Here is a 27622-nt window from a genome sequence, read left to right on the forward strand (position 1 = left end):
ATTCGTAAAAGCCATCTTTCTGCACTCAACTCCCTTCTGAAAATAAAGCCTCATCCTCTTGCTTCAAATGTTCCCCAAAAGCTACATTTGAAATAGTCTGAATTTAGCGGCGTGCTTGTAGGAAAGCTTTGTAGAAATGCTCAAGCTGCCATCTGTCCTTTGCTGTATGAATTTACATGACTTAATCTACGCAAGTTTAAACTAACACTTAAGTGGATTAATCCTAATGTTAACAAACTCTCCCAGGGACAGAAGAGAACAACATATTCTCGGGCTGCAGGAGGTAGGAGACAGCAGGGTCCTTAGGAAAGTTTCTGCCGTGAAGATGAATTTTGGTTTTTTGAGCACTGATTTGATTTAATGCTAAATGACAATATTAGTCCCAGTTTCAAACGTGGACACCCTAAATGGATATCCCTATCCCACATTAGGATACTGATATGAGTACAACTGCACAGAATGGAGGTTTGTATACCTAAGTGCAGACCTGATGGCACAACTATGAGATTTAGGCCAAGTGTACACTAAAAAAGGTTTGCTGGTGTAGCTACACTGGCAAAGCTTCCTGGTGCAGGCGGTTTGGCGAGCAAAATAAGCTATGTTGGCAAAAGTCCTTTTATGCTGGTATAACAATGTCCACTCTTGGGCTTCTGTTGGTATAGAAATGTCACAAAAATTCATCTCTCCTACCAATATGGCCATACTGGCAAAAGTTTCTAGTGCAGATCTGGCCTCAGGTGCTGCATGAAGGCATCCGCTTTTGAAAACTGGGCTCTGTTTATCAATAGCTACTCCCAACTACTGGAGCTAAATGTATGTAGGCAGGTAAGTGCTATGATAAACATCCTAAATGCACTGATATTCACAGAACATCCCATGAAGGGGCCTCATTGTTTTTGCTGCCTTAGCATTTCGTTTACTTTGTTATGTCTTTTCTCTTCCTCAGCCTCTCTAAAACCTAATGAGGCAGAGGTGTGGGGCATCTTTGAACCCACTGCCACTTGACTAACTTATCTGTATTCCCACCAGCACTTAGGCCAGCCTTTGGTCCTGGCTACCAGCCTGCTCTTTATCTGTGTTTTGTCCAATTTAAACACTTCTAGGCAGAGATAACTAAACAGACAGCCTGAGTGGGGAGAAGAATTGGCTGAGTACGCATCAGCATCAGCGAGTCTGTCAGCTACCAGGCTCCAGGCAGCCTTTCCTTTGACAGCTTTATGGCCGATACTAAAGAGAATCAATACTAGGGCACGGGGTTGACATTTCATTTTCTAAAAAGTGATCCATTGAGGGCCAATCACCAAGCCATGTTTATCAGCCTTGAGAAGTGACTTTTTTTTTTATTGGGGGAGGTGGGGAAGGAATCATCTCAAAACAACTCGACAGGCTCAATTCTCCAAGGTGGCGACTCATAATTAGAAATCCAATGTATCCTGCTATCAATCTGGCTTTAAATAATAAAGTGATCAATAAAAGCAGAGAGGAGATTAAGTCATCAAGCCCTGGTGATGCTATTTTCTGTTGCAATGGCTTTTAATAAACCTGTCTCTCTGCATTACATTTTCATATGTTCTTTTCCTCTTTTTTCTTGCCAGCACTGTTGCTTTGAGCTGAACACCCACAGAAAGCCATTACAATGCATGACTACTTACCAGATATTATAATCACACTGATTTAACTGCTCTTTTTAAGATGATTTGAAGTGAAAGAGTAAATCAAAAGGAAGTTGTGCCCATTTATAGCTAATGCAATCAGACCCTACTATGGAGAGTGGGCCAACTTGTATTCTCTCCTCTCTGATATGAGATTTTGTAGTGATTTTTCTGAGGGGTAAACCTTGTTTTGGGGACAGAAGCGGGTGCTTGATGGGAGATTATAGTTCTGCCGGACAATGTAAGCGAAGGACCCAATCTGGTGTATTACTGTAACAAAGTATTGAGTGCCTAAGGCTTCTCTTTAGTGCCTTTCTTCCCCACAATGGAAGAACTACCCCAATGGCTGATGCAGACATGTACAGACAACCGGGGGTATTAAAACCAAAAACCAAAAACACCCAAGCAAGACTGTTTGAGGTTCTCCATGCATGTTACTTCACTGCAGTACTGCTTTCCTTCCCCTGCATATAACAAGCCAACCCAAGAAGATCCCCTGTACTCAGACTCATTAAACTCAACAACAAATTACAATATCTGAAGCTCTCCAGTTGGCTTGTTTCTCAATCCCAGTTACAGAAATCAGCTTTGCATCTGAAGGGCAAATAGCGCTGGAACTATTACCATTACATTACATACTGCTGTGGTACTAATGCTGAGAAGATCAAAGCTACATGGGAGAGGGCTTGTAATGCAAATGCACTGTTTATGATGCTAATCAAAGAATTCAGCTTTGTTTGGAGGAGACAAAAAGCTCCCTTATGAAAGAGAGAGGGAGAGAGAGAGGCTTAAGTTCTTACCTCCTGCTGATGACAAAAGCAGCAATGAGAATGACTACGAGAACAACACTGCCAGCCACTGAGACAAGAAGCACTGTGGGATTGGTACCATCACCAATGATGGGGGAAGGAACTAGAGACAGAGAAGACATCAGTTAATATCACACACCCAGAGCACAGCCACCTACAGTACAAAATTGTCATGAGCAACACTTGGTGCTGTGTTCTGGTTTGCAGAGCAGTTCAGGGCATTACTCAAAGCCAGTCTCAGGCCTTCATTATGTATTCATTCAACATAATTTTCCAGGAGGGCCCTAATTAGTTAAAGACATTATGTTTGATAATGGTTTGGGGAACTTCAACTTGCTGAGAACAAGGACTTCCTCTCCTTCGCCCCTCCATTCTCAGTCAGAGGGTATAATGCCTATTTTATTGCCTACTGAATTGCTTCCCAGTTTACTTTATTTTTTTTTAATGGACCAGATGCTCATTCCTCACTGACACAAACAGAGCAAGTTGTTTTTAAAATGTCTTCCCTCTGCCTGGTGGATTGACTATTTTAAGTTTTCTCATGCCATGCCTGAGGGAAGTTAACACAGAGTGACGTGACCTGAAGTGATTTAAACAGACCTGCATAATGGAAATTAAAGAAACATGTTCGGTCATATCTTCTTCCTTCCGCTGTCTTAGGAAGCAAACACTCCATTCACATTTTTGTGGACTATTACATGTTACCTTGACTTAAACAAGTGAGAACCTACCCAGAGATAGCACAATCTACAAATGCCTCCCTTTGCAAAACTGTGTAAGAGAAAACACAAAAGCAAGGAGACACACACAACATACCTCACTGATTCATATAAAAAAAGGAGAGTACATTAAAAAAGGAGAGTAATTGGGGTTTATCCTTCTCTAGATGAGACACACTGGAAATTTATGCAAATAATTCATATTAGCATTAAAGGAAGTTGAGACTATAAATCTCCATAAATCAATGAGAGAAAAAACTTCAGAGCATTTATAGTGTGTACTTCTACCATACCACATTCAGATTTCTTCATTAAGATTTGTAAGTATCTTGCATCCAGTATGCAACACGTCCAAATAACTGTGTCACATTTACTAAGGCCGGATCAGAGAAACAACAGTGGAAATGGCAGTCAACAGCCATTTTTACAAATCATAGTGCCATGCAGGAGTATGGCACAATATGGATGCCACATTCAAGTGAATAAATGAAGTCAAACTCCCAATGAGCAGCTCAGTCAAATTCAGTATAATCTGAGTAGAGTAAAGAAAGAAAGAAAAAAATGGGGGAAGGAATGTATCTACTGTCAGCCTTCCGCCAATGATGCACATGTTGTTACCTGTGTTAGTCGTGAACTCAAATGGCCCACTGAAGTCCCCATATCCCGCTGCTGTCCTGGCTCGCACATGAAACACGTATGAAGTCAAAGGGTTCAGGCCTTTGATATCTGTGTTCCTGGCAGCTGTCTTCACAATGCGATAGCTGCGCTCATTTTGGTCCTAGGAGCATCAGAGCACAGGGGTGAGGCACACAAAAATGTCTCCCTGCACAATGAACCCTGGACCCCAGTTCACTGCCAAATCTGTCTGAGGCTATGACTAATAGCAATTGACTTTTCAAAAGATCCCTAAAAAGGTTTTTGTTGTTACCCTTACTAGTACTGGGTTTTAAAGGGGGTCTTGGGGATGGCCAGAAAGGATGATGGGGATGGTGGGTCTAATGTTCAGGTATCAATGACTGTTTCAGAAATCGAACGGGAAAATTCTCTGGAAAGTAGCCAGGTCTTCAATCATGATCCTGCTGATGAACAAATAACATTTTATTCTTGCTCACTCTTTCTTTTTCCCCTCTTCCAGCCAGGAGCTACATATCCAAGAAACCCTTGGGAAATGTCTGCCAGAAAGCCCATGCCTTAAAGTCTATTTCAGGCTGGAAAATGTGTCAGAAAATGTTGTAATCTAGTTTCAGTGAAAATCAGCTGCCCTTTTCTGGCTTTATTAGGGAGGCAAATAAGCGATTACCTTTAAAAAAAGAAAAAAGAGAGAGAGAAAGAAAAGGTAATTGTTCATTTTTCAGGCAACCTTGAAAGAAAATAGCTCTTTTCATAGTTCTGTACTTGAGGAGAGACAAATTATTTTGTAGAAATAATGTCTCTCTATAACTTGGAAAGGCTGAAGAATGTAATTTTCTTTTCCTTATTTTCTATTAAAAGCCATCAAACCCACACCATCACTCTAAGCAGAAGCCATCGACTTAAACAGATCTTATTATTATTACTGTGTTACATACTTCATTATTACACTTCTATCTCTGACGTAAGGCTAATGTATCACTACTTCTCAGCTATATTGATTCTCATTATAAATATGCTCGCTGTAAAAACCTGGTTCTAAGGGAGAAAAAAAAGAAAAACCCAAATACACTGTTAGAGCAGAGTGCAGTATATTATTCTCATTATTCAGTGTAACTGTTCAAGTGTATGAAATCCCTAATTGGTTATGATTATGAAACCAAACCTATTTGGTCCCGATAATGAGATCCTATCTGGGAATGGCTGTAATGGAAACAAACCTCATCTGATCATTTTGAGTAATACCTTCTCATAATATTTGACTTCATATTCCAAGATGACTCCATTCGGCCTATCAGGTTCCAGCCAGGCCAATGCAACGCTGTGCCTTGTTATTTCTTTAGCCTGGATCAAAGCAACTGGAGACGGAGCTGACAAGAAAAAAGAAAAACTGTATATTAGCAATATTTTATTTTTAAATGAGGATCATGTATTTTTAATTGTAGCTTTCCTACTCAATGGGCTTTGTGAATCTATAGCACTGCCGGGAATTAAAACGTCTCTTGAAGAAAAGACTTGTGTTTGCGCATAAGGCTGCTATTTTTGCTGCTATTACCTACAGCACAGTGAGCTTTTATTCTTAAAGAAAGATTCTCTAACAAGCCCAATCTTGGATTCTAGTCCATACTAGAGCGGGAGTCTCTGAAGTAACAGCATGGTGGTCCAAGTACTGTCATGTTATACCATGCCTAGAGCCAAAGCCCTGTAAGAGGCTAACATACTAGAAGATGTTGGCTCATTTCTGAACTTTACTAAACGTGCTGCATGAGGCCTTGGAATTGTTAGTTCTGGCTCTATAGCAATTCCACCTATTCACCTTCCAGTATTAACTGCTGTCATTTCACTAGCTATTAACATTATAAGAAATGGGATATTGACCTTTGGATCAGTCCTGGTCCCTCTGAAGTTGAGGGACTTTTGCTTCAGTGAGAGCACAACTGGGCCCACTGTGTACAAATTCAGCTTCTCCCATGAGAACTGGGATACTTGCATCTCAAATATATAGGCAAGGTTTCTGCCACCCTAACTCATGCTGTGAAGTACCATAGTTTGTGAGTAGTCCAACTGAAGTCAATGGGCTTACTCCAGATGGTCAGATTCTGACTTTAATGGGACTACTTGGGGAGCCAGGTGCTACCCACCATGAAGAAGACATCAGAATCTGGTGTACTGTGAATAAGACTCCAATGGTAACTGTCCCTATATAAAAATGATAGCTAGTTACAGTTGGATTACAGTACCATACACTTCCAATTCCACTGACAGGGCAGAAAGGAAACATGATTTTGGAAAATTAGCCATGTATCCAACAAAATTCAACTCAAATTTACATCCTTGTTCAATAATAAGGGCTACAATTAAAAAGACAATGGAATATTTCTCAATGTGCACTTCAATTGGGCCCTTGATAGTGCTGAAGTTCAGTTTTTGACTTGTTGGAGGACAAAGCATTTTCCCTGGGACTATGACAGTAACAGATTCACAGCTCTGCTGGGGGAATGGGTTTGCTGAAGATTTATGAACCAGGCTGCCTGGTTCTTGTTGTGTTGCTGTGTGGTCACGTCTCTAGCCAGCTGTTATCAAGCCCTGCCACTACTGACAATAGCTGATACAAATGGTGGGGTCTCCCGGGATGAAGAGGGACATTCAGGAAATTTTTAATCTTATCTAACAAAGCCGTTCTGTATAACCAGAGATTAGAGGTCTTCCTAAATTGAATGTATTTCCTCTTTTGTCCCTGAAACCCTAGAAAAGTACAGATTTTTATTTTTATTTTTTTAACTCTGGGATGAAGATCCATGAAAGTAGTCAAAAGAGAAAGGAGGATGTAATGTGTATCCCTGAAAACTACAGAGAAAGACAGAGAAATAAAATAGTCACAGTAAATGAAGGGAAAATTGAACGCGAAAGCTTCAAACCTACTTGACCGTATCAGACAGCTCGGATGGGAGTGAAAATAACCAGTAGGCACCACACACATAGTCACAAAAGGGAGTCTTCTTGCTGAAGTGAAGCCATCAGGGAGCCTCTTCCTGATTTATTATTTGACAGCTTGGCATCTCTGTTAGAAATGCCTCCAGACCCTTTCTCTCTGTCTGTCTGTCTCCGTGTCTCATGTGCACAGACAGATACTAGATGACAGAGAAGACTATAAACATAAACCAACAGGGAGGATTCAGGTGTGTCCCATCAAGTTATAGATGTGACATGACTGGGATTGGTAATGCAACTCTCCTGCTTGATAACCCAGTGGCTTCTAAACCAAGGGCACATTTTATTCCCTTTGCTCTGCAGTAACATCACTGCTTAGCTAATAAAATGGAAATCAGGTTCATTTTCTGTGTGCGCACACACACACAGCAGATTAGCAATAACCCAACCAGACAGAAACCTGCTTAGTTAACCAGTGCCATGCAGAAGGCAGAGATGCCATTCTTTCACAGGGAATCTGTCACTTATTCCGATCTGACCCCAGCAATCTCAGATAGAAAATTTGTTCACTTTATGGTTTCCCTCCCTCATTATTGTTCTAATGGCCCCACTCTTCTATTTCATTTCTCCAGGCCTAGATATTGGAATATAAAGAACTCTTTCCATGCAATGGTGAGCTACAGAAATACAAGACAATCTGGTTTAGCTCTGCAGTAAAATGGTTATTCCCGGCACATGAATACACACTGATCTCCTCTTTACTTAGAGCATTCAGTCCCTATGGGTTAGCAAATGTTTTTCCACCTGTCCACATTATATCTCAAAAATTGTTCACTTACTCTCATGCATTTCGACATACTGAAGAGAACAACCTGGCGCTAAAACAAGTACGGATGGGCTAGATACCCTAATAGTTCATTTCTATCTCTATTTTCTATGAATTAAGCTAAAAGTTGCACCCTACTTTCACCCTCTTGTTCCTTACTGGTTATATGTTGAGCATGATACAGCTTAATTCTACTTAACCCTTCATCCAGCCTTCATTGTGTTAATACTATGAAATGAAATATTTCCAATCCTATCAGTGCATAGAAAACCTAACAGCCCAGATTCAAGTGTTGGTCACCACAGTCTCCTTTATGAGGGTGGAGCTTTGCTTTTCCAGGGCCTCTCCAGAATCTCCCTTTGGGGGCATATCCTGCTCCTCCACACTCTGCGTGGAAAGCCCTGAGCACGTGTAGTACTGGTGTTGCATGGAATGCCAGAATGCGGGGACCCCTTGCAGGGGTTCCACACCCCCTTGTGTGTTGTAGAGCTGTGAATAAGTAAAGGGCGGTGTCTTTGGGAGGATCTGGTGGATCTTTTGTCGTGTGGATCCACTGGCTGATCACCCTTGCTCCTGTGTAAGTGGTGGCTTCAACAGTCACAGGGACTACTATAGCCCGCTGCTTGGGGAAGCTGGAAATGTTTCTTCCCACACCGAACCCCACTCAACTCTCCCGAACACAGCCATTTTCTTAGGCTTTGTGCAGGACCCACCTTTTGGCCCATAAAGAGTTACGGCTATAAGGGTGCCTTTTTGGAGAAAACTGGAGTTTGGGTCATCCTAGGGCTTGTCATCCACATTACCAAGTCGGACACAATGCTGGCAATGACCAAACAATTAGTGCATACCAGGACAAATTGTGTTCAGCAGCACATCAGCTAATCATGATTAGAACCCAGGGAACTAAGAATGCATTGTGTCAGCTAATTGTTGTAAACTTGACAAAGGATCCTATGGAGATGTAGGATAGTCCCATGGTTTTGGGACTAGCCTAGGATTTGGGAGACCTGGGTTCCTTTCTCTGCTCCGCCACTGACTTCCTGTGCAACTTTGGGCAACTGAATGTGCCTCAGCTCCCCATCTGTAAAATGGGGATAGCTCACAGCTGTGTGATGATAATAAATAAAGTTTGTGAGGTGCTCAGACGCTATAGTGATAGGGGGCATTAGAAGTATCTTAGAGAGACAGACTTTTCACAAGCATGTTTGAACAGGCTAAAATGTTGTAATGTAGACAATGCCTCCAGGCCTAATAAGAATAACTTGACCAAACAGGATAACAGAGAAGTTTGGGTCATTTGATATAGTTTCACAGATGTGTGTGTAGAGGTGGGATATGAAGGAGTCAAAAGAGTTTTTGGCAAATCTTTCCCTGCTCTCCTTTCTTTACCTCTATTCTGGCTAACCCTTCCACTCTCTCTTCTTAATTTAGATGCTATATTGGTGATTTATTCCCACTGATTTATAAACAAGATACAAAGAGCAATAATACAAATGAGATAACTCTCTGCGCAGTGGAATGGAATTCCAATGCTGCTTCCCTCCACCCACCTCCCTTTATTTTTTAAATGTCTGTGACATTGTGCAGTCTATATGGTTTTATAAAAACATGATAATAAGTGAATATAATGTAACTGGGATAGTTTTATAAAGATTTGATGATAAGTGAATATAATGCAACTGGGATATGCTTCGTGCAAAAGGTCTCTTGTAAGGTATCATTACAAAGCTCATAATCTACCGAGTGTGATCATCCTATTTGTATAAATGTACCACTCTTGTATCTAAAACTAGAAATATGAAATATAACTCTGAGGGCCTATTGTAATTATGTAAAGTGTGGGCCATTAATGATGGTTTGGAATCTTGATGACTCGCATTAACAAGGACCATTGTCTGCAGATGGCTGTGTTTACCTGTTAGTCTTCCTGTATATGTGTGTGCAAGTGGGCAATGAAGGGTACGTCTACACTTACCTCCGGGTCCGACGGCAGGCAATCGATGTTCTGGGATCGATTTATCGCGTCTTGTCTAGATGCGATAAATCGATCCCGGATCGATCCCGGAAGTGCTCGCCGTCAACGCCGGTACTCCAGCTCAGCGAGAGGAGTAACGCGGCATCGATGGGGGAGCCTGCCTGCAGCGTCTGGACCCGCGGTAAGTTCGGACTAAGGTACTTCGAATTCAGCTACGTTATTAACGTAGCTGAATTTGCGTACCTTAGTCCGAAGTGGGGGGGTAGTGTGGACCAGGCCGAAGTTTTGCAGTGACATGTGATCATGTCACCTGAACTGGAATCCATCTTTAACCTGGTGCTTTTCGGGGGGGGGGGGGGGGGGGGCGTGGAAACCCAGAAGGACAAAGGGTTCCCGCCTTATGCAAAAGATATAGAAAGGGGTGGAAAAGAACAGAGGGGGAGAGGAGCCATCATGAAGAATCCCCTAGCTATCACCTGAGCTGCAACAAGAGCTGTACCAGGGGAAAGAATTGTGCCCAGGCCTGGAAGGTGTCCAGTCTGAGAAAAAACTTACTGAAGCATCTCTGAGGGTGAGATTATCTGTATTCAGTTTGATTAGGCATAGATTTGCGCATTTCATTTTATTTTGCTTGGTGACTTACTTTGTTCTGTCTGTTACTACTTGGAACCACTTAAATCCTACTGTCTGTATTTAATAAAATCACTTTTTATTTAGTAATTTACTCAGAGTATGTATTAATACCTGGGGGAGCAAACAACTGTGCATATCTCTCTATCAGTGTTATAGAGGGCGAACAATTTATGAGTTTGCCCTGCATAAGCTTTATGCAGGGTAAAACGGATTTATTTGGGTTTAGACCCCATTGGGAGTTGGGCATCTGAGTGCTAAAGACAAGCACACTTCTGTGAGCTGTTTTCAGGTAAACTTGCAGCTTTGGGACAAGTGATTCAGACCCTGGGTCTGTGTTGGAGCAGACGGGAGTGTCTGGCTCAGCAAGACAGGGTGCTGGAGTCCTGAGCTGGCAGGGAAAACAGAAGCAGGGGTAGTCTTTGTACATCAGGTGGCAGCTCCCAAGGGGGTTTCTGTGATCCAACCCGTCACAATGTCATGCTACTTTTCCCTCTGATTTACTTTGCTAATGCTGTACAGAAGAACCCCATTTATTCAAATGGAATGGCATACATGGATTTCATTCAGATAATTGAGGATTCATATAAGTGATACGTACTGGAGACATAACCTCCATTATTCAAATTTAAGTTTTCAGATAACCTTTCTAGTGTACTGGAAAATTGAGGACCTGAACTCATTTAAACATCTTTGCTGGAACTACTCTCTTGTCTGTTAATGAAATACCCATGAGGGGTATCGTCACACAGTTACAACCCATACAAGACGGGGACCCCATCCTGAATGAAATTTTTCCTGAACCCCCTCTTCTAGCCTTCACCTCCCCCACCCCCCATATCTCTCCAAGCTTACTATCAGAAACAAGCTCCCCACAGACCAGGACACACCAATTCAAAGCAGCGTCAGACTCTGCCAGAACAAAAGATGTAAAATCTGATAATCAACAACCCCCACAACACACCTTTCAAGATCCATGGGTCCTGCACATGCCTATGACAATATGTGGTGCACTGCATCCTGCACACTAAATGCCCCAATAACAACTATGTAGGTGAAACCAATAAGTGCACCGTCAAATAACTCACGCAGAAAAATTATAAAAGCCAAAAACACTATATCACCCGGGGACAAAGTGATCACTCTATATCTAACCTCTCAGTCCGCATCCTCAAAGGAAACCTGCACAACACCTTAAAAAGACGAGCCTGGGAGATGAAATTCGTAACTTTGCTAGACCCTAAAAATCATGGACTGAACAGAGACAGTGGATCTATAACCAACCCCTTTCCCGCACTTCTCTTCCCCCCCCTCCAACCCCCCATTACTGGAGAGATGTTAACGGGCTACTTCACCTTGAATGATCCCTTGAAATATGTGTGAACTATTTATGCTAAACAATCTATTCCACCTTGTATTTAGCCTTGACACTCTGGGTACATTTCCCAGACCTGAAGAATAGCTCTATGTAAGCTCGAAAGCTTCTCTCTCTCACCAACAGAAGTTGTTTCAATAAACTATATTACCTCACCCACCTCGTCTCTCTAATGAAAAAAAAAAGTGTCTTTTATTTTTTAATTCAATATCTGGGACAAGCAATTGGTTGATCACAAACTAGGTAACTGGAAATGTTACTCTCCCCAAGACATCCAAGCAGCACAGCTATTGTGGACCTCAATTTCTAAAAAAGTATGCCTCGTGAAATCTGTATTATTGGAGGTGCTCAATAGAGAGAAATAGATCAAGTAGTATAAAAGTGAAACAAAGTTAACACTCTTTGTAAAGTAATTGTTGCCATAATAATACCAAGTTACAACTCCCCACACCCAATATACATGTCTGTAGGCAGACACATACATACTAGAATGTTACATACTGTGTAGAAATTCTACCAAACCAGTATATTTCACAGTGAAGACTGACTGGAGATACTTTGGCGTGAAATAAAAGGAGATTCCCTTTGACAAAATGGCTGAGTATAACTTTCTTCAGTTCAAAGCTCAGCAGTTCATCTCCCTTAAAAACTTCACCCCCCTACTGATGTGAATGCAGCAATTTTCTTTTATCTACTTCCTCAATAACCTGCCATTAAACACCTACTAGTAGTTTTATTACTGCAGTTCTGTGCTTGTGGCCTACAAACAGAGAGAGAGCAGATGCACTACAAAAATTTCACCCAAGTGCCATAAAGCCATTTCCTAGGGCCAACAAGCCCTGAATTATAACAGTTTTAGGGCAATTGAAAGGAGGGCAGAGGCAGCGTGACAGTGTTTCATTACCGGTTCATATTAGTATCGAGAGGGGGACAACAGGAAATAAACAGTTGCAATGAGAGGTCTCTGGCCTGTAAGCAGCCGTGAGTGAAAACAGCCCTTTATGAAAGTACTTGAAACCTGAGCACTTGGATGTCAAATGCACACAATGCTCAGTGTTTTAGTCAAGTTACCTTCTTAACCGCAGCGGGGTTTACTTTCCACTCCCCAGGATTTGAATTTAAATGTATCATGCTTACTCAAGAGGTCTTTCACTGATTGAAAAATATACCCACAGTTTATACATTACCTCAGCTAAATTCAAATGACATATTTAAATTTAATTACTTGAAGTTTAGGGTTTTTCATGCTTCCCCCTCAATTAAACATAACAACACTTATTTGTTCTTATCAATGGCTATGTGCTTTAAAATGCTGTCAAGCATCAAAATTAAGTGCTTGAATGCACTAATGATGTTACTGTGATTAAGGGTTTTACCTTCCAGGGTAGATGCTAAAAGCCTACTTCATTATTAATGACTTTAATGTATTATACATATGAGGGATTAAAGCAGAAAAAAATCTTCAGAAAGCAAAAGAGACATAAAATAAGATTTTCTATTTATTGAAATGAAAAGCTAATGCAAGAAACCTGATATGCACAAGGATTTTTCTTTGAATCTACCCCTTGTAATGTTTTTAAATCTGATTTTCAAAACTATATTAAGTAACCTCACAGCATGAACAGGATGGTTGAAGAGAAAGGATTCATGCATGTTTTTAAAAGGTTTCTGAAAGCAAAAATGATATGTGCCAGATTCTTGTAACTTACTCATGTTGGATAGCACCTTCATTTGTGAGACATCCCGCTGACGTGAAAGGAGTCAGAATTTGGCTCTGTATTTTTACACGAACGAGACTGAATTAAAAAGGTATCTGCTCTGTCCTCACTTAAACTAAGGTGTTCTGTTCTGCTGCCTACCAATCTATAAAGCCACTCCAGTCTCTTTACCAGAGTGCTTGGGCAAGTGCTTCCAAAAGCTTGGATGAGCTTTACTGAGTGAGCCTTATTTTTGAATGACAGGCACTGACACCTGACTGTGAGTGCTTTGGGCTCTGAGCAATCACCTTCTAAAGAGGGGTGTTCACATTTTTCGCCTGCAGGACCAAATTCTCTTCTCAGGTAACTACCACAGAGAACTATCAATGGGAACTATGTGAGGCCAAGTTTTTGAATATATGCATGACAACATGCCTGTGTGAAACACCCAATGCACAAGAGCAAAGTTATGCACATGTGAATCCTAATTACAAGCTACATGTGTGTGCGCTTTTGAAAAACTGGGCTAGAACTTCTCTGTGTGTGGCTTGTGTTTCTCATGAACAGAAGTTGGTCCAAGAACAGATGTTACCTCACCCACCTTGTCTCTCTAATATTCTGGGACCAACACACAACAACATTGCATACCTCTCCCTCCCCATGACTGTTAACATTTTTTTCTAGGGCCATTCTCCATGCTGGGGATCTGGGGACAGTGCATGCAGCCCGGTAAATTTTAGGTTATTTTTAATGTGCATCTTAATTATCAGAAAACAGTACCCTCCCCATATGAACCCACGTCCTGTGTTATTGTAACAAAACCTATGAACTAGTGAAAGAAGTTTGGTTGCTTATCTGAGTCACAGAAGGCCTCATAAAACACTCTATAATCCTCTGTCTTCACACAATCCTCCTTCCTCTGCAGTCTCCTGCTAGCTGTTGTTGTCTCCTGGCAGGAAAGATGATTGGTCTGCTACTCTCCTCCATTTGGAAACTGAGGCACGGAGAGCTTAAGATCAGCATTTTCAAACAGGATGATTAAAGCGAAGCATCTAAATCCACATCTTTGGAATTAGATGCCTAACATTAGGCACCCAAGTTTGAAAATTTTGGTTTATGTGACCCAAAACTGGGATTAGTCTCTTGCTCTCAATCATTTGCGTAGACCGGTGGTTCTCATGCTATACAGCTTCCCGGAACCTCCTCGTGGCCAGAGGGCATGCTAGCTGTTCAGCAGAACTGACTCAGAGAGTTAGCTGACTAATAGCAGATTACGGTGGCTCTAGTGCCATTAGCAATAGCCTGGGTGGTACTGCCACCTATACATGAGGTCGTCCCCAAAACCAAGGGACGTATGGTTATGTTTTTCCAGACTCCAAAAGCCAGTCACTGTGAATAACCTGTGATCTTTAGGGTAAAGGAGTGACGAACTCTTGGGTCAAGTGAATGGTTCACATCAATTATATTTTCCTTCAGAAAGAAAAGGGATAGAAATGTATCTTAAACAAGAAAGCTGAAATTTTCCTTTCAATTTTCTTGCCTACTCCAAGTAAGAGCACTCACCTGCTTTGGGAGTGTTGCAGAACCTCAAAAGCTGGCTCTCACTCCCATCAAGTTAAAAGCTTACAGCAAAACTTGGGTCATTAACAAAAAAGTCACTTTTGAAAGGAATCTCAGTTTGAAATTTGCAAAATGCCAAATATGACGGTTGATTCCTGAAGCCAGGGCCGGCTCCAGGCACCAGCTTAACAAGCAGGTGCTTGGGGCAGCCAAGGGAGAGGGGCGGCACCTGCGGCAATTCGGGGGCGGCAGGTCCCTCACTCCCTCTAGGAGCGAAGGACCTGCCGCGCTGAACTGCCGCCGCCGATCACGGCTTTTTTTTTTTTGCTTGGGGCAGCAGAAATGCTGGAGACGGCCCTGCCTGAAGCCGTTATATAACCTCTGCCACACTAACCAGGGATTTTTCAGTTTTCAAATACATCTCACAGGCTTTAAAATCCACAAGCAGATACTTAGGTGTGACGGAGCTCTGCTGAGCTTACCTGAGGGGGTAGCCAACCTGACTTTTCAGCAGCTTCCTGACTCTGCCCACAATCAATGCTGATGGTCAGTCTGGCCCTAAGGCTGCTCTAATTTCCATCACTGGAGTGCAGTGCCTCTTATCATCCTGTCCTGGCAGAGACTGTTGATAGTGGGGAGAGGGGCACAATTTAAAGGTTCTGGTAGTATGCAGTAGGGTTCTGAGGGGGAGGGGCATGTGACCCTGTGCAGCCCCCCCCACGTGTTGCCTCTGTCCTGGCCTACATTCTCAGAGGCATACCATATCTGCTGAGAAAAGAACCACAAAGAGCCTTTTGTGGATCCCTGAGTGAGAGTCCAGTCTTGGCATAGATTAAAGCAGCACTGGGGCTGCTCTAAATGACATGAAGCTGGTTATGGAGCCTCAGGGGTTGTCTGTTAGCTGGTGATTGTCAGAACACACTGGGTACATCCACACTGAAAAAAAAAAAAAAAAAGACCTGCAGCAGCAAGTCTCAGAGCCCAGGTCAACTACAGGACTAAAAATGAGCCAGGTATACATTTGGGCGGACCAGCAGGGCGACAGGTTTGTATAATTTTTGGTGGTGCCCAGAACGGGTCCAAGTCCGTCCCCCCCCGCTCCCACACACACTTGCCTAAGGCTCTGGAAGGGAGTTTGGGTGCGGGAGGGATGTGGGCTCTGGGCTGGGGCAAGGGGTTGGGATGCAGGAGAGGGGGCGGGGGGCGGGCTCTGGGAGGGAGTTTGGATGCGGGAGGGATGTGGGCTCTGGGCTGGGACAAGGGGTTAGGGTGCAGGAGAGGGTGTGGGGGGCGGGCTCCGGGAGGGAGTTTGGGTGCGGGCTCTGAGCTGGGGCAGGTGTGCAGGAGAAGGTGAGGGGTGCGGCTCTTACTTCGGGCGGCCCCCAAAAGCGACCCACACACCCCTCTGGCAGCGGCTCCTAGGCAGGGGGGCTGGGGTGAAGCAAACATGTGGGGAGAGGAGAAGAAAAGGTGCCTGGCTTCTTCCCGTGAGCAGGTCCCAGCCTGGGCCCATCCTCACACAGCCCTGGGGCTCGGCTCACAATCCCCTTCCTCTCTCCTGATCCCCCTTCCCCAGCCCCTGCAGCTACAGAGTTGGCGCTCAGGACAGGGGCAGCGCGCAGAGACACACACACCCTACGCCCCGGAGTTGCAGAGATGCGCCGGCCGCTTCCGGGAGTGGCACAGAGCAAGTGCAGGAAGGAAGCCGCCTTAGCCCCACTGCACTGCCAGTGGTGGCGGCGGTGGCCAGGGGCGAGACCCAGCCCTGAACATTGGTGGAGCCGGGCCCCTGGGCCCTGAATATTCCTGGAGCACTGGCACCATGGGCCCATATAACTTGCTGCCCCTGGACTGGAGCCCAGGCTCTGAAACCTGGTGAGGGAAGAGGGTCTTGGATTCTGGGCTCCAGCGCAAGCAGGAATGTCTACTCTGATATTTTTAGTCCCAAAGAACAAGCACGAGTTAGTTGGCCCAAGCCCAGAGACTCCCTGACACATTCATTTTTTATTTTATTTAGACATACCTACTAGTGCCCTCCTGTAGCTTATATCAGAAGCTTCAGTGGCAGAGGGGTGGTGCAGGAGAGCTACATGGGCTTTGCATCCACTGGGGACAACAAAAATTAAAGAACCTGGCTATTAATCTCTGAGGGCTAAATTCTGATCTCAGTTACAATAGTGTATATCTGGAGTAACTCCAAAGACTTGAATCTGTAATCAGTACTCCACATTCCCACAGAACAACTATAAACCAAATGAACACAGAATCTGCTGAGCATCATTTAGGGGAGCAGTGTTTAACAAGAATCCGGCATTACACCCAAGCATGGGGTCTATTTAGTCTGAGCACCGCTTGTTTTCTTTCTGCTAGCTTGCTAAGAGAAATCCTGTTGGCATGTTCTGACAAGGATAACTTAATACTTGCCAACAGAAACATGGCAGGATACTGTGTGTATTTTTCCTGTATGTATGAATGCCAGTTTAAAATAAACAGGAAAACAAGTCTTTCAGTTCGAAGGCAATTTATAAAAATCTGTCTGAACATTACAACTGCTGGGGGGGGAGGGGGAATAGGCAAAGAAACATTCCTAAATGCCTATTAACACAAAAGGGGTGGATGTATTTAGCACTGCAAATTGCTTTAAAGAAATTCTACAGCCATAAGCAATTTGTTAGATTTGGAATTAGCTGCCAGCTCCCTAACCTGGGCAGGTATTGAGCCACTGGCCTCAGTGGAGTTACTTCTACCTGTAACCAAGATTAGAATTTGCCCCAATATAAAAGAGAAACAAATTCTGCAGCCTAAATGAAGCAACAATGCCCCTTTAATAGATTACAGTGGATAAAGAGAATAGCAGAATGTGGGACAGGCAGCCATGATAATGGGAGATAGCTGGGACATCCCTTAACATTGATTCCGGGTTTAAAACCTGTTCTGAGGGAGAGCATGAAACGACCATACTGAAGTAGCATCCCATGGGCTGAATTCTGGTCAGGGGCACATGGAGAGCACATATTACTCTGTCATATTAGAAGATGCACCAGACCCTGTTCTCCACAAGCCACGAGTTCTACTTGTTGGTGTAGAGGGCATACCAACCTCATTCAGTCACTTCTCTTTTGGGAAAGCCAGTACCACCACCAGAGCTACCCAGGGGCTGTGCCTGTACTCTCCAGACTCAGTGCAGCTAGTCCCAAGGCACCAGGGTATGAGGTGAAATCTCCTTGCATCCTCTCTTTTACCTTTATATCTATGTGCAGGACCAATCAAAATCACTCTGCAATTTTTAAAAGCAAATTCCTCCACCAGCACCTCTTCTTTTTACATATGTTCAACCATCTTGTCTTCACTCTCGAGGCCCAAGGCGGTACTGTCACTGCCTAAACTTCAGCTCCCATTTCCAGCTACTCCCCTTCTCACGTCATGTCACTTGCCAACTCCTCAACTCTCCCTTTTTTTCTCCTTCCACTCAAAGTCTCAAGAGTGCTCTATGGTATAGATGCATGTATATGTAAATAGTTACCGGGCAAGGTTCCAGTAGATGGCCCTCAAGAATGTGAAGCATTGTTTCTGGGTTTTGTAGGACCAATAAAACTTCCTGTTGTTGTGCTCCACAAATAGCTTCTTGTATGAAGCTTTTAAACCACTTCTGACGGATATAGTGTATCAGGGATCAGTAAAACTATGTAAGATGTGCTAACAATAGTCTTTAAATACCAGAGTGACCACTTGTCCCTTATTAGAAGGGATAGCTCTGGCTCCATGCCTAATGTCTCAGATCTCCTGTGTGTCAATATGGAATTTTCCTCCTTTCCTCAGTCCTTATTCTGTCTTTACCACCATGACATCTGAGCACTTAGTTATTTCAGCAGTAATCATGAACGTTTAATCCACTATGGCACAAATGAATGATTTTGTTTCCAGGGCACCATACTTCATTCATGGTGATATTCCTTAATGAGACACATTTTCTGCATTTCCCATACAGTTGTCTTTTATTTACTTGGAACGCAGATGTCCAGACGATCTATACCTGGTGAATAATTTTCTTTGCCATTTACTCTCAGCATTAAGAATATTAGATTTTATAGACAGAACTGTTTAAGAGCCTGCCGAGAAATCCAGATAAATACAATCCTTTTGCACTGTTCACTTGTCAGCTTTTGAAGGTCTCCCACACAGAAGTACCTTTTAGACAAAAAATATAAGATGTTGATCATTCTTCTAAAGCAGTTTTTCTTACTTGAGTATAGATTTGGTCAGGTGATGTCATTTTGGCTTCGAATGTGCTATAGGTACCTCAAAAGAGTTAGGCCGCACCATTTGTGCTTCTTGAATCAATCATACATCATCAAAAATGCCAAGAATCTCAGAGGATGGAAGATAATAAAATGATAAACATTTTTACCCTACCAGTGATACAGGCAGGTCACAGGCTTCAACAACAACTGAAGGCTTGATTTCAAATATGCACTTTTGAGCGTATGGTGACTGCAAATATCAAAGAGCAATATAAAGCTTCAGCTCCTGCTTTACAGCCTGAGGGTAGAAAGGAGTTTTTAAAGCCATCAAAGTTCCTCGAGCAAGTTCACATTTAAGTATTTACATTTAAACTGAACAATCTAAAGATTTAAATTTTATTAGCTCTCCTGCCTAAGTGCAGCCACTGTCTTGTGCGCAAAGGTTAGATGATCTTTTTGCACATGGCATGATCTCCACTGCAGGCTTTTGTGAACAGTTGAGAAACGCTCCACACTGAATCAAGCTTGACGGTTTTTCATACTCAAAAGGTAACGTAGTGCTTTGCGCAAGGTGCCAGTATGACAACACTAGAAGATGGATCCCTTGGTTCTTCTGCAAACATTTACAGCACAGATACCAGCAGTGCAAGCTTTGCCACACTGCCCTGCCAATGTGCCTCATCTCTCTTCCTGATGGACCTTCTCAAGGGATGAAAGTGGAGTTTGTGCTTTCAGAGAAAGCAGTGTCGCTAGTTAGACTCTGGTATGCCCAATTCTCTTGGACTCTATCACACACCTCTTTTTTATTCCCCTATATTTCTCTGGAATTGAACTAAGTCCACTTTTCTTTATCTGAAATCTGTAGTTAGCAAATTATAAAACACACAAAGACTAGATGAGGAAGACACCCTCATTCTGCACACTGCATAGTTTTGTAAAAACAAGAGCAATCTTCAGTCAATTCAGTTAAAAACAGAATGAGGGATGGAAATGTGAAGAGTCTTCAAGCCTTGAAACATACAGCCTTAGAATTAAAATCTTGCTTCAGGGTGTCAGAAACAGATTAGATCACAGGTGCCACATAATTTCAATTCATGTAAGCTTTTAGCTGTTTTGATTTTGGTTTTATGTATACTGCTGAAAACAACTGAATTATTCATTTTAATAAACCACCATTGTGTCAATTACAAACTCCCCAGATGGAGCAAGCGCTTAAAAAAATCAAGATGGCTGCCTTAACAGAAATGGTCAGGAAGGTGAGATAATTGCTAGGAATTTTTACTTACTGTTAGTGTTGTTTCAAAGTCTAAATGATTTCAATGCTAAACTAACATCCCGTGAAGTCATGAAGACATGGGGGATTAAAACAGGAAACAACAACTTTTTAAAAATTACTTTTTAAACTGGCTAGAGACAACACTGAAGACTGCAGAGTCCAAATGGTTGTGCAAACAAAATTCAATGATAATAATGATCCTCAGTTTGGCCCAGAAGTCTTGTGGGCTGCCAACCACAGATCAGTTTGTATTCTGATCCTAGCCTTTTATTTCTTGGCCCTTATGTTCCTCAGCTGAGGGAAGAGACCTCTGAATGATCCCGTCTGGCTGTTGATCAGAAGAGCACTGATCATTTTTGGTGAACTCCTTAAAATGCGAAGCAGATCGCTCTTCTTCTGAGAGTGAAGGCCCCAAGTTTTATTTTGAGGCCATAAGGCAGAATTAGGGGAAAATGAGAAGGGTGGGGGGAAAAGTTGTCCCCCCCATAAAAAACTAAGATTCCAACATTGTTTCTTTTTCTAACAAATTGTGAACCGCTTCTCATTTTTTAAGTCTCAACTTCTCTTACATCCCCTCCACCCCGTTTTTCAGCTCAGTTTTCTTACAGACATTTCCACAAATGTGATCCTTATTTATGACCAGAGGAAACTGGTGACATCTGAAAGTGAATACACAAAATGAACAATTTACCGCAGTAGGTAAAGATCATTCTGTATTTGACTCAAGACAATGCCTACCCTGCCGAGCCTCCACTGTTCGCGACATTTGCTATTCTTCCATTTCTAAAAATGATCTCCAGTTGAAGAGAAATCGCACATTTGCCACCAGCTCTAAAGCTCTCTCCCTTTGCGCCTGGTCCACTCTCTTCAAATCACTTCTCTTGCCGCTTTCTTCCCAGCGCTAGCGTAATTGCAGCCTTTTTAACTTTCTGCACATGCAGCAGCAACAGAGTGCGACATGCTCATAGAAATGCACTGCAGGGCCCGGCACATCATCTACGACATTCGATAGAAAACCCACAAAATCCTGCAGCACCCTACAAAATCCCACCAATCACCATGGCCCCAATTATCCTTGGAGCTGAAAGAATATTCATTAAGCCTGCAGCTACTTGCATATTCAATTCACCTACAGTCTTATTTATGTGCGTGCACCAAGTCTTGATAACTAGAAGGAAAGATGCGGCCCGTCAGTCCGCATTCACTGTTATGCTAAGAAAGATAAATGGAGGCTGATTCAGAGGACAGATTTAAAGAATGTGGTATGTTATCTAGACAAACACAGTCTTCCCAGGGAGTCATTGTTCTGGGTTGTCTTCAGATCTTGCCTTTATTTGTTTGCTAAAATGAATGGATGTTACACAAAACTTGCTTCATATACTAGACAACAGTTATGTACAACCCCTCTCTTTTGCACACTACCCAGCCAAATCTGCTTTATTCTGTTATTTATTAATGTGCTCCTATAACAGGATAGGATAGATTAAAAATAATAAAAAAGTTAATTTAAAATGTTCAATGTTTTACCACTAATTTTCAGGAATATTTATGTCCACTACATATTACGATTTAACTTTAGCACTTTTTCAGTCTGCAGTAATTCTTCATGGAAACATCTTACAGAATTTAATACTGATTAAACCAAAGGGTTCTATCAAAATTAAACATGGTTTAATAAAAATTACGGTACTCTAAAACCTATAGACTTCAATAGAAAATGATAGTCTTTTCTCTCTCTCTCTCTCTCTCGCTGTGTGTGTGTGTGTGTGTGTGTGTGTGTGTGTGTGTGTGTGTGTGTGTGTGTGTGTGTGTGTAAACCAGCCTATAGTATTCAAAAGCAGGAACATAATTTTTGATTAAATTCTATAGGATAGTTCAAAAAGCCTAGAGAACAGTTATAATTTTTTTCTGTTAAATTCTATAGACTTTTCCATATGGGAATTTTTGAAACAAAAAATAGAGAGATAGGCTTTGGTTTCCTTTTCATCTCTCTAGAATTATTAAAAGAGAAATGTCTAAAAAACACTGTAAATTTTTGTTACCTAGAGATTACAAAATATTACTCTCAGAGACCCTGAATCAAAGTACTCCAACAGCCAAGTAGGTTACTAAATCAAGAGTTTTGAGATACCAGCTCTTGAATTTAGAAATAAAGGCAGATTACAGTAATCTAAAGAGATGCCATGAAATCCTTCAAGTGTATGCAAAGAGCGGACACGCATTTACATGATTTGTTTGGGGAGGAGGAACCCACTGGAGTCCTGCCATAATAATAGAGGACTCTCTTCATGCCAGTTCACACGTGGGGCCAAATCAGAAGTGACAAATCTGAGTGAAGGAAATGTCACTGGAAAGCTCAGCATTATGATGTCCAGCAAAACATTACCACTTTGATTACAGAGTCCAGTAGACATGCTACAGCTCTATTTGGCCCTCATGGCTCAATAAATCTCTCTGCAAAAAGAAAAACAGAAGACATCAAAGAATGAAATCCTTGGGAGTGTTTTTCATGCATATGGATAGATCTGAGACACTTTTTTCAACAGCAGCTACAAACTAACCATTAAATATAAGAATGGAACAGGACTACCCTGACCACAGCCAGGTCAATTTACTAACCTGTTCCTCAAATCAGGAGTCATTGCAGAAACTCTGGAATTCAGAGACAGGCTATGTTTATTTGTGCTACATTGCATGGCATTTTAATTAGTAACTGTGCGGATTTAAAACCTCTGAATGGACACACAGGGGCAGTTGTGCAGCCTAGCTTTTGTGTTTCCACTCTCTAAAAAAAATCCTGTTTGAGGACATCAGCAGGGGGTTAATGGAAGCTTTGATAAAAGTTCTCTGAATCCTTTTATTGTTGCTCAACTACAGACTGGATTCTGGTGTCTTTCTGGCTGCTCTCTGTAGATAGTAAATACTTGAGTCAGTTGGGAAGACAGCTAGAAAAATAAGAAGCCCATCTGAACGTTTGGTAGCCACAAACCGTCTTTTATAAAGAATTGAAAACTCGTCCACGCAGTGTTTTTGGGAAATCACTCAGATTAGAATACCAATGGAGAGAGTTGTAGAGTGAACAAGCATTGCCAAGAAGGGAAAATATGCAGCTAACTAATTCGTAGTAAATAAAGACCCATAGGGTCTGATCTCAAGTTTAGTTATTCTGAATTTGCTCTGGCATAACACAGATCAGAATGGGGTCCGAGGTATACATCTAGCTTAATGTTAATAAATGTAAATAAAAATAAAGGTTGGTGCTGCTCAGTCTTGAAGATGAAACAATCTTTTCTGCTGAGGGCATCTAAAAATCTTCCATTTCCCATAGTGAACCATCAGATCTTTTAAAAAATGTGACCAACTTTTATTTAAATGCTGTAATTACTTCTTGGCACTATTTGACATGCAACTTGTCTAAGCTGTTCGCTGAACCCTGAAGCTGGTTATTTACTAAGACTCTTTAGAAAGCTTTTCTTTCCCCCATGACCGGGACTTATATTCCCCACCTTGAATACCAATTCATGGAAATGGGTGGTGCAGATGGCTTTGCCAGAAAGTAGGCAGTTGTTATTTTTATTTCTTTGTGTAAAACTGCAATTACCTTAAAATAATAATTTAATCTCTCCCAACAATAGTTTTCCTGGTTTCGCTTTTAAGATGGTAGCACATAAGCTTAGACTTATAATTACACCTTTCCTATACACCATCAGTAGAAGCAGCAATCTGTGTATGTATGAACACAGTGAGTTGTTAACGAGAAAACTGCAGTTCCTTATTTCTATACACTCTTTTACATTCATAATTAAATGTGCCTGGGAATTAATTTTCAACTGGCCATCACTCTGTATCTCTGATGTACTGACAGATCTCACATGTAAGCATTTGAGACAGCCAAATGCAAAGCATTCCTTACCTAACCACTTATTTTTTCCTTCCACGTAATTTCTTCTTTTATGTGTTGGGATTATTTCTTTGTGGCCCTCTCCTACAACAGTCATTTGAAAGTTCTGTGGTTTCCTCAAATCCATTATTTGTGTTGCTTTAAAACTCTTTGTGGTAACGCAATGTGTTACAAGCCTTCAAACATCCAAAAGCAAAAGCAAAACTTTCTCAGAGAGACAATATGGGGGAAAAAAAGGGGCAGACTCTCAGTTGGTGATAATTATCATAGCTCAGTTGATTTCAATAAAGCTAGGACAATTTACACCTGCTAAGGGTCTACATCAACATATTCAATTTTAAAAAAAAGAGGTTGTTGCTTATGCCTAGTAGATGAATTCCAAGTGTTAAAAATTCACAAAAGTTTAGATTAAAAAAAATAATACATACAATGTACTTGAATCTCTACCAAATCGTGCTGCAAAGCATTCAGTATCTGCCACTCTGACCATGTCACCCCTTCTCCAAATCTCCCCTTCACTAGCTTGGAATCTCCTTTCCAACAGAGTTCAGGAGTGATACTCTGCTGAGGAGACTGGGAGTGCTGCTCCACCTCCTTTAACATAAAATAAAACATCTCCCATTTCCAATCCCCTCTTTTCATGATTCTGGAATGGAACTTTGCCAGCTCTGCCACAACCCACAGCACAACAAGAGCACAACAGCCAGGGGGAAGCACATGTCCCATGCACTGGGCCTCTGGCATGACCCAGATGTTCTCCAAGTCACTTTAACTCAGTCGTTTGGGGACCAGAGTCACTCTAAAGAGACTATATTGTCTCAATGCAAAACAGAGTCTATGTAAGACACTTCCTCCTCCCCATTTTGTGTGGTCATGCAAAGGTCTCTGTTGCTGGTCCAGTCCTTGACAACATAACATTACGCTCTGATGTGCCCCAGAATTGCAGTTCCAAAACAGCAAGAAGCAAGACACACAGGTAGATGGTCAATAAAAACGTGTAATAACCATGAGCCACTTGAGTCAGCAATAGCCTGAACAAAACATAACAGTCCAAATGGCAGGTCTGGAGCTGCAGGCTCTGAGTTACTGCACACACCCAATGCTGTGTACACACATACAGGAAGAGAAACTGGAACACTGAGTTCAGCAAGCAGGAACCAGGAATCAAACAGGAACAAGGAGCAGGAAGCACTAAGCAGGAAGGTAACACACCCACACCCACGACAGTCATCCTAGTCTCCTACAGTAGATTGTCTGATCCTGATCCCTTTGGCCCATTGGGAGCAACTAACTGGAAAAGGGGTGGTAGAGAAAGGTGGGGTCGTGGTGGTAGGAAGATGGTAGGAGGTGGGGCCATGCTGGTAAAAAGAAATTTAAAATATATATATATACACATTTTCTCTAACTTCTCCCAAAATGGAGGGCATCTGATTGTGACTAGTAAACTGGTCTGTCCTGGGTGTCCTTCTGATACCTCATTGCTACTGGATCTTCAGCTATGGAAACAAAAAATTACCCCACTGCCTTATATCTGCTATTGGCCAGAATACTGCACATCAGACACGGGTCTAGCCATGGCAATCCACTCATTCATTGCCTCCAGGCTTGATTATCATTCACAACTCATTCACATCTTGAAAAACCTGATACAATATGCAGTAGCCTATCTACTTGCCAACACACTGTCACAGTTCAGGGCAACTGTACCTGCATTCCCACTCCGTGGTCCACCAAGGGAACCCACTCAAGGCTCCCAACTCCTCATAGATCATTTCTAGTGTAGCGACCCCACCTGTCTCTCCCTCCTGACCAGGGATTTTCCAGGCTGCACAGTTCCCTGCCTACAATGTGAGTTCCCCGCCTACAATGTGAGTTCCCCAGCAAGTCACACTATCTTAAGAGACTTGTGTTTGCTTTGCTCTCTCCTCAGAGGCTATGAACATTTGTAAATTGCCTGTAATTAGAACTTACCTCACAGCTCTTTATAAGCACGCACATTAATTCTTAAGATGAAAGCATTACGGAGAAAACACATTAAAAACAATAAAAGAGCCTGCACGCATGTTAGATGTTTACCAAAGGTCACCCATAAAGTCTTATGGGGACTGTGCATGTCAAGTCCTTCCAACCCCTCTGCAAGGATTCTCCCTCTCCCCCGCCTCTTGGACAGAAAGACCTGTCCCTCTGCAGGATCAGAAAGAAGACCCTGAGTCAGTTTGAACTCAGGTTATTTATCTAAAACTCCTTTTTTGGGTATGTCTATACTAACCCCTGATCGGCGATAAATTGACCCCCGAGCGCTCTCCCGTCGACTCCAGTACTCCACCGGCGCGAGAGGCGCAGTCGGCGTCGACGGGGGAGCGCTAGCAGTCAACTCACCGCAGTGAAGACACTGCGGTGAGTAGATCTAAGTACGTTGACTTCAGCTACGTTATTCACAGAGCTGAAGTTGCGTAACTTAGATCGATTCCCCTCCCGCCCCCCAGTGTAGACCAGGCCTTTGTCTTTTGGTCTCTGGAAAATCCAGTTTGAACTAGTACATGCGAGCATCTCCAGTTACTTCTCTGGAGGTGCTACAACCTGCCTAATCACCCCCTGCTGTCAGTGGCGTAGCCAGGTTCTACCAGCAGGGGGAGCAAACAAAAAAAAAGGCGCCGAAGCAGCGGAAAAAAAGAAAAGAAAAAAAGAAATACCCAAGTCTTGCCGCCGAAGACTGAAAGACTTGCCTCCGAAGACCTGCTGCCGAATTGCCGAAGACCCGGAGCGGCTGGGGTGAGTGTAAAAATTAAAAAGGCGCCACTTTTGGGGAATGTGCTCAGTGGGGAGCGGCCACTCCCCCAGGTCCCCCCCTAGCTACGCTACTGCTGCTGTTCTTAGTTCTTGGAGGAGTTGTGGTCATTCACACCACATCCCATGAATACATCATTCCACACACTGAGGAGTCCTACTCAGTTCCCTGTCCTGATAGACAAAGCTCTCCTTCCCTCCCTACCTGTGCAACCACCGCTCCCTCAAGGGACCATGACCTTCCAGAAAAACTACATTCCACTAGAACGATGAACTGTAGGCCAACAGGTGGAGGCTTGTGAGCACAGAACAGAGAACTTTCACAGGAGCTGGAGCTCACTCCTGCAACCTTGGCCCTCACAACTTTCAGAATGAAATGTAAAACTCCTTTCTTTGACTCAATTTCCTTTCAATAATATTTTCAACACACTCATGCCCACATGCCTGCTATCACTCACTCCCCCACATAAAAAGGCATGCAAACAAAAAACCTGTAAACTAATTGGGCTGTTTATTCTTCCTGTAAGGGATAGTTATTGTGGTTTCGATTTTTAAAATAGTTAGGCTGTGCTCAAGTCCTGCAGTGACACAGACAGATAGATTAGTTAGATAG

The 27622-nt window shown here is 42.6% G+C and overlaps 1 protein-coding gene across 1 annotated transcript in view; it reads right to left on the reverse strand.

The window, feature by feature from the left end:
• EPHA4 (EPH receptor A4) overlaps window positions 1-27622 on the reverse strand; it is a 131768-nt gene that overhangs the window by 21056 nt on the left and 83090 nt on the right. Inside the window, exons 6-8 of the mRNA XM_065410526.1 lie at window positions 5056-5180; window positions 3799-3958; window positions 2453-2564 (exon numbers count right to left, since the gene is read on the reverse strand). Coding sequence (XP_065266598.1) covers window positions 2453-2564; window positions 3799-3958; window positions 5056-5180 — 397 coding nt within the window. The remainder of the gene's footprint in view (window positions 1-2452; window positions 2565-3798; window positions 3959-5055; window positions 5181-27622) is intronic.

This window comes from Emys orbicularis, chromosome 9, assembly GCF_028017835.1.
Source record: "Emys orbicularis isolate rEmyOrb1 chromosome 9, rEmyOrb1.hap1, whole genome shotgun sequence".
Classification (NCBI taxonomy): Eukaryota; Metazoa; Chordata; order Testudines; family Emydidae; genus Emys; species Emys orbicularis.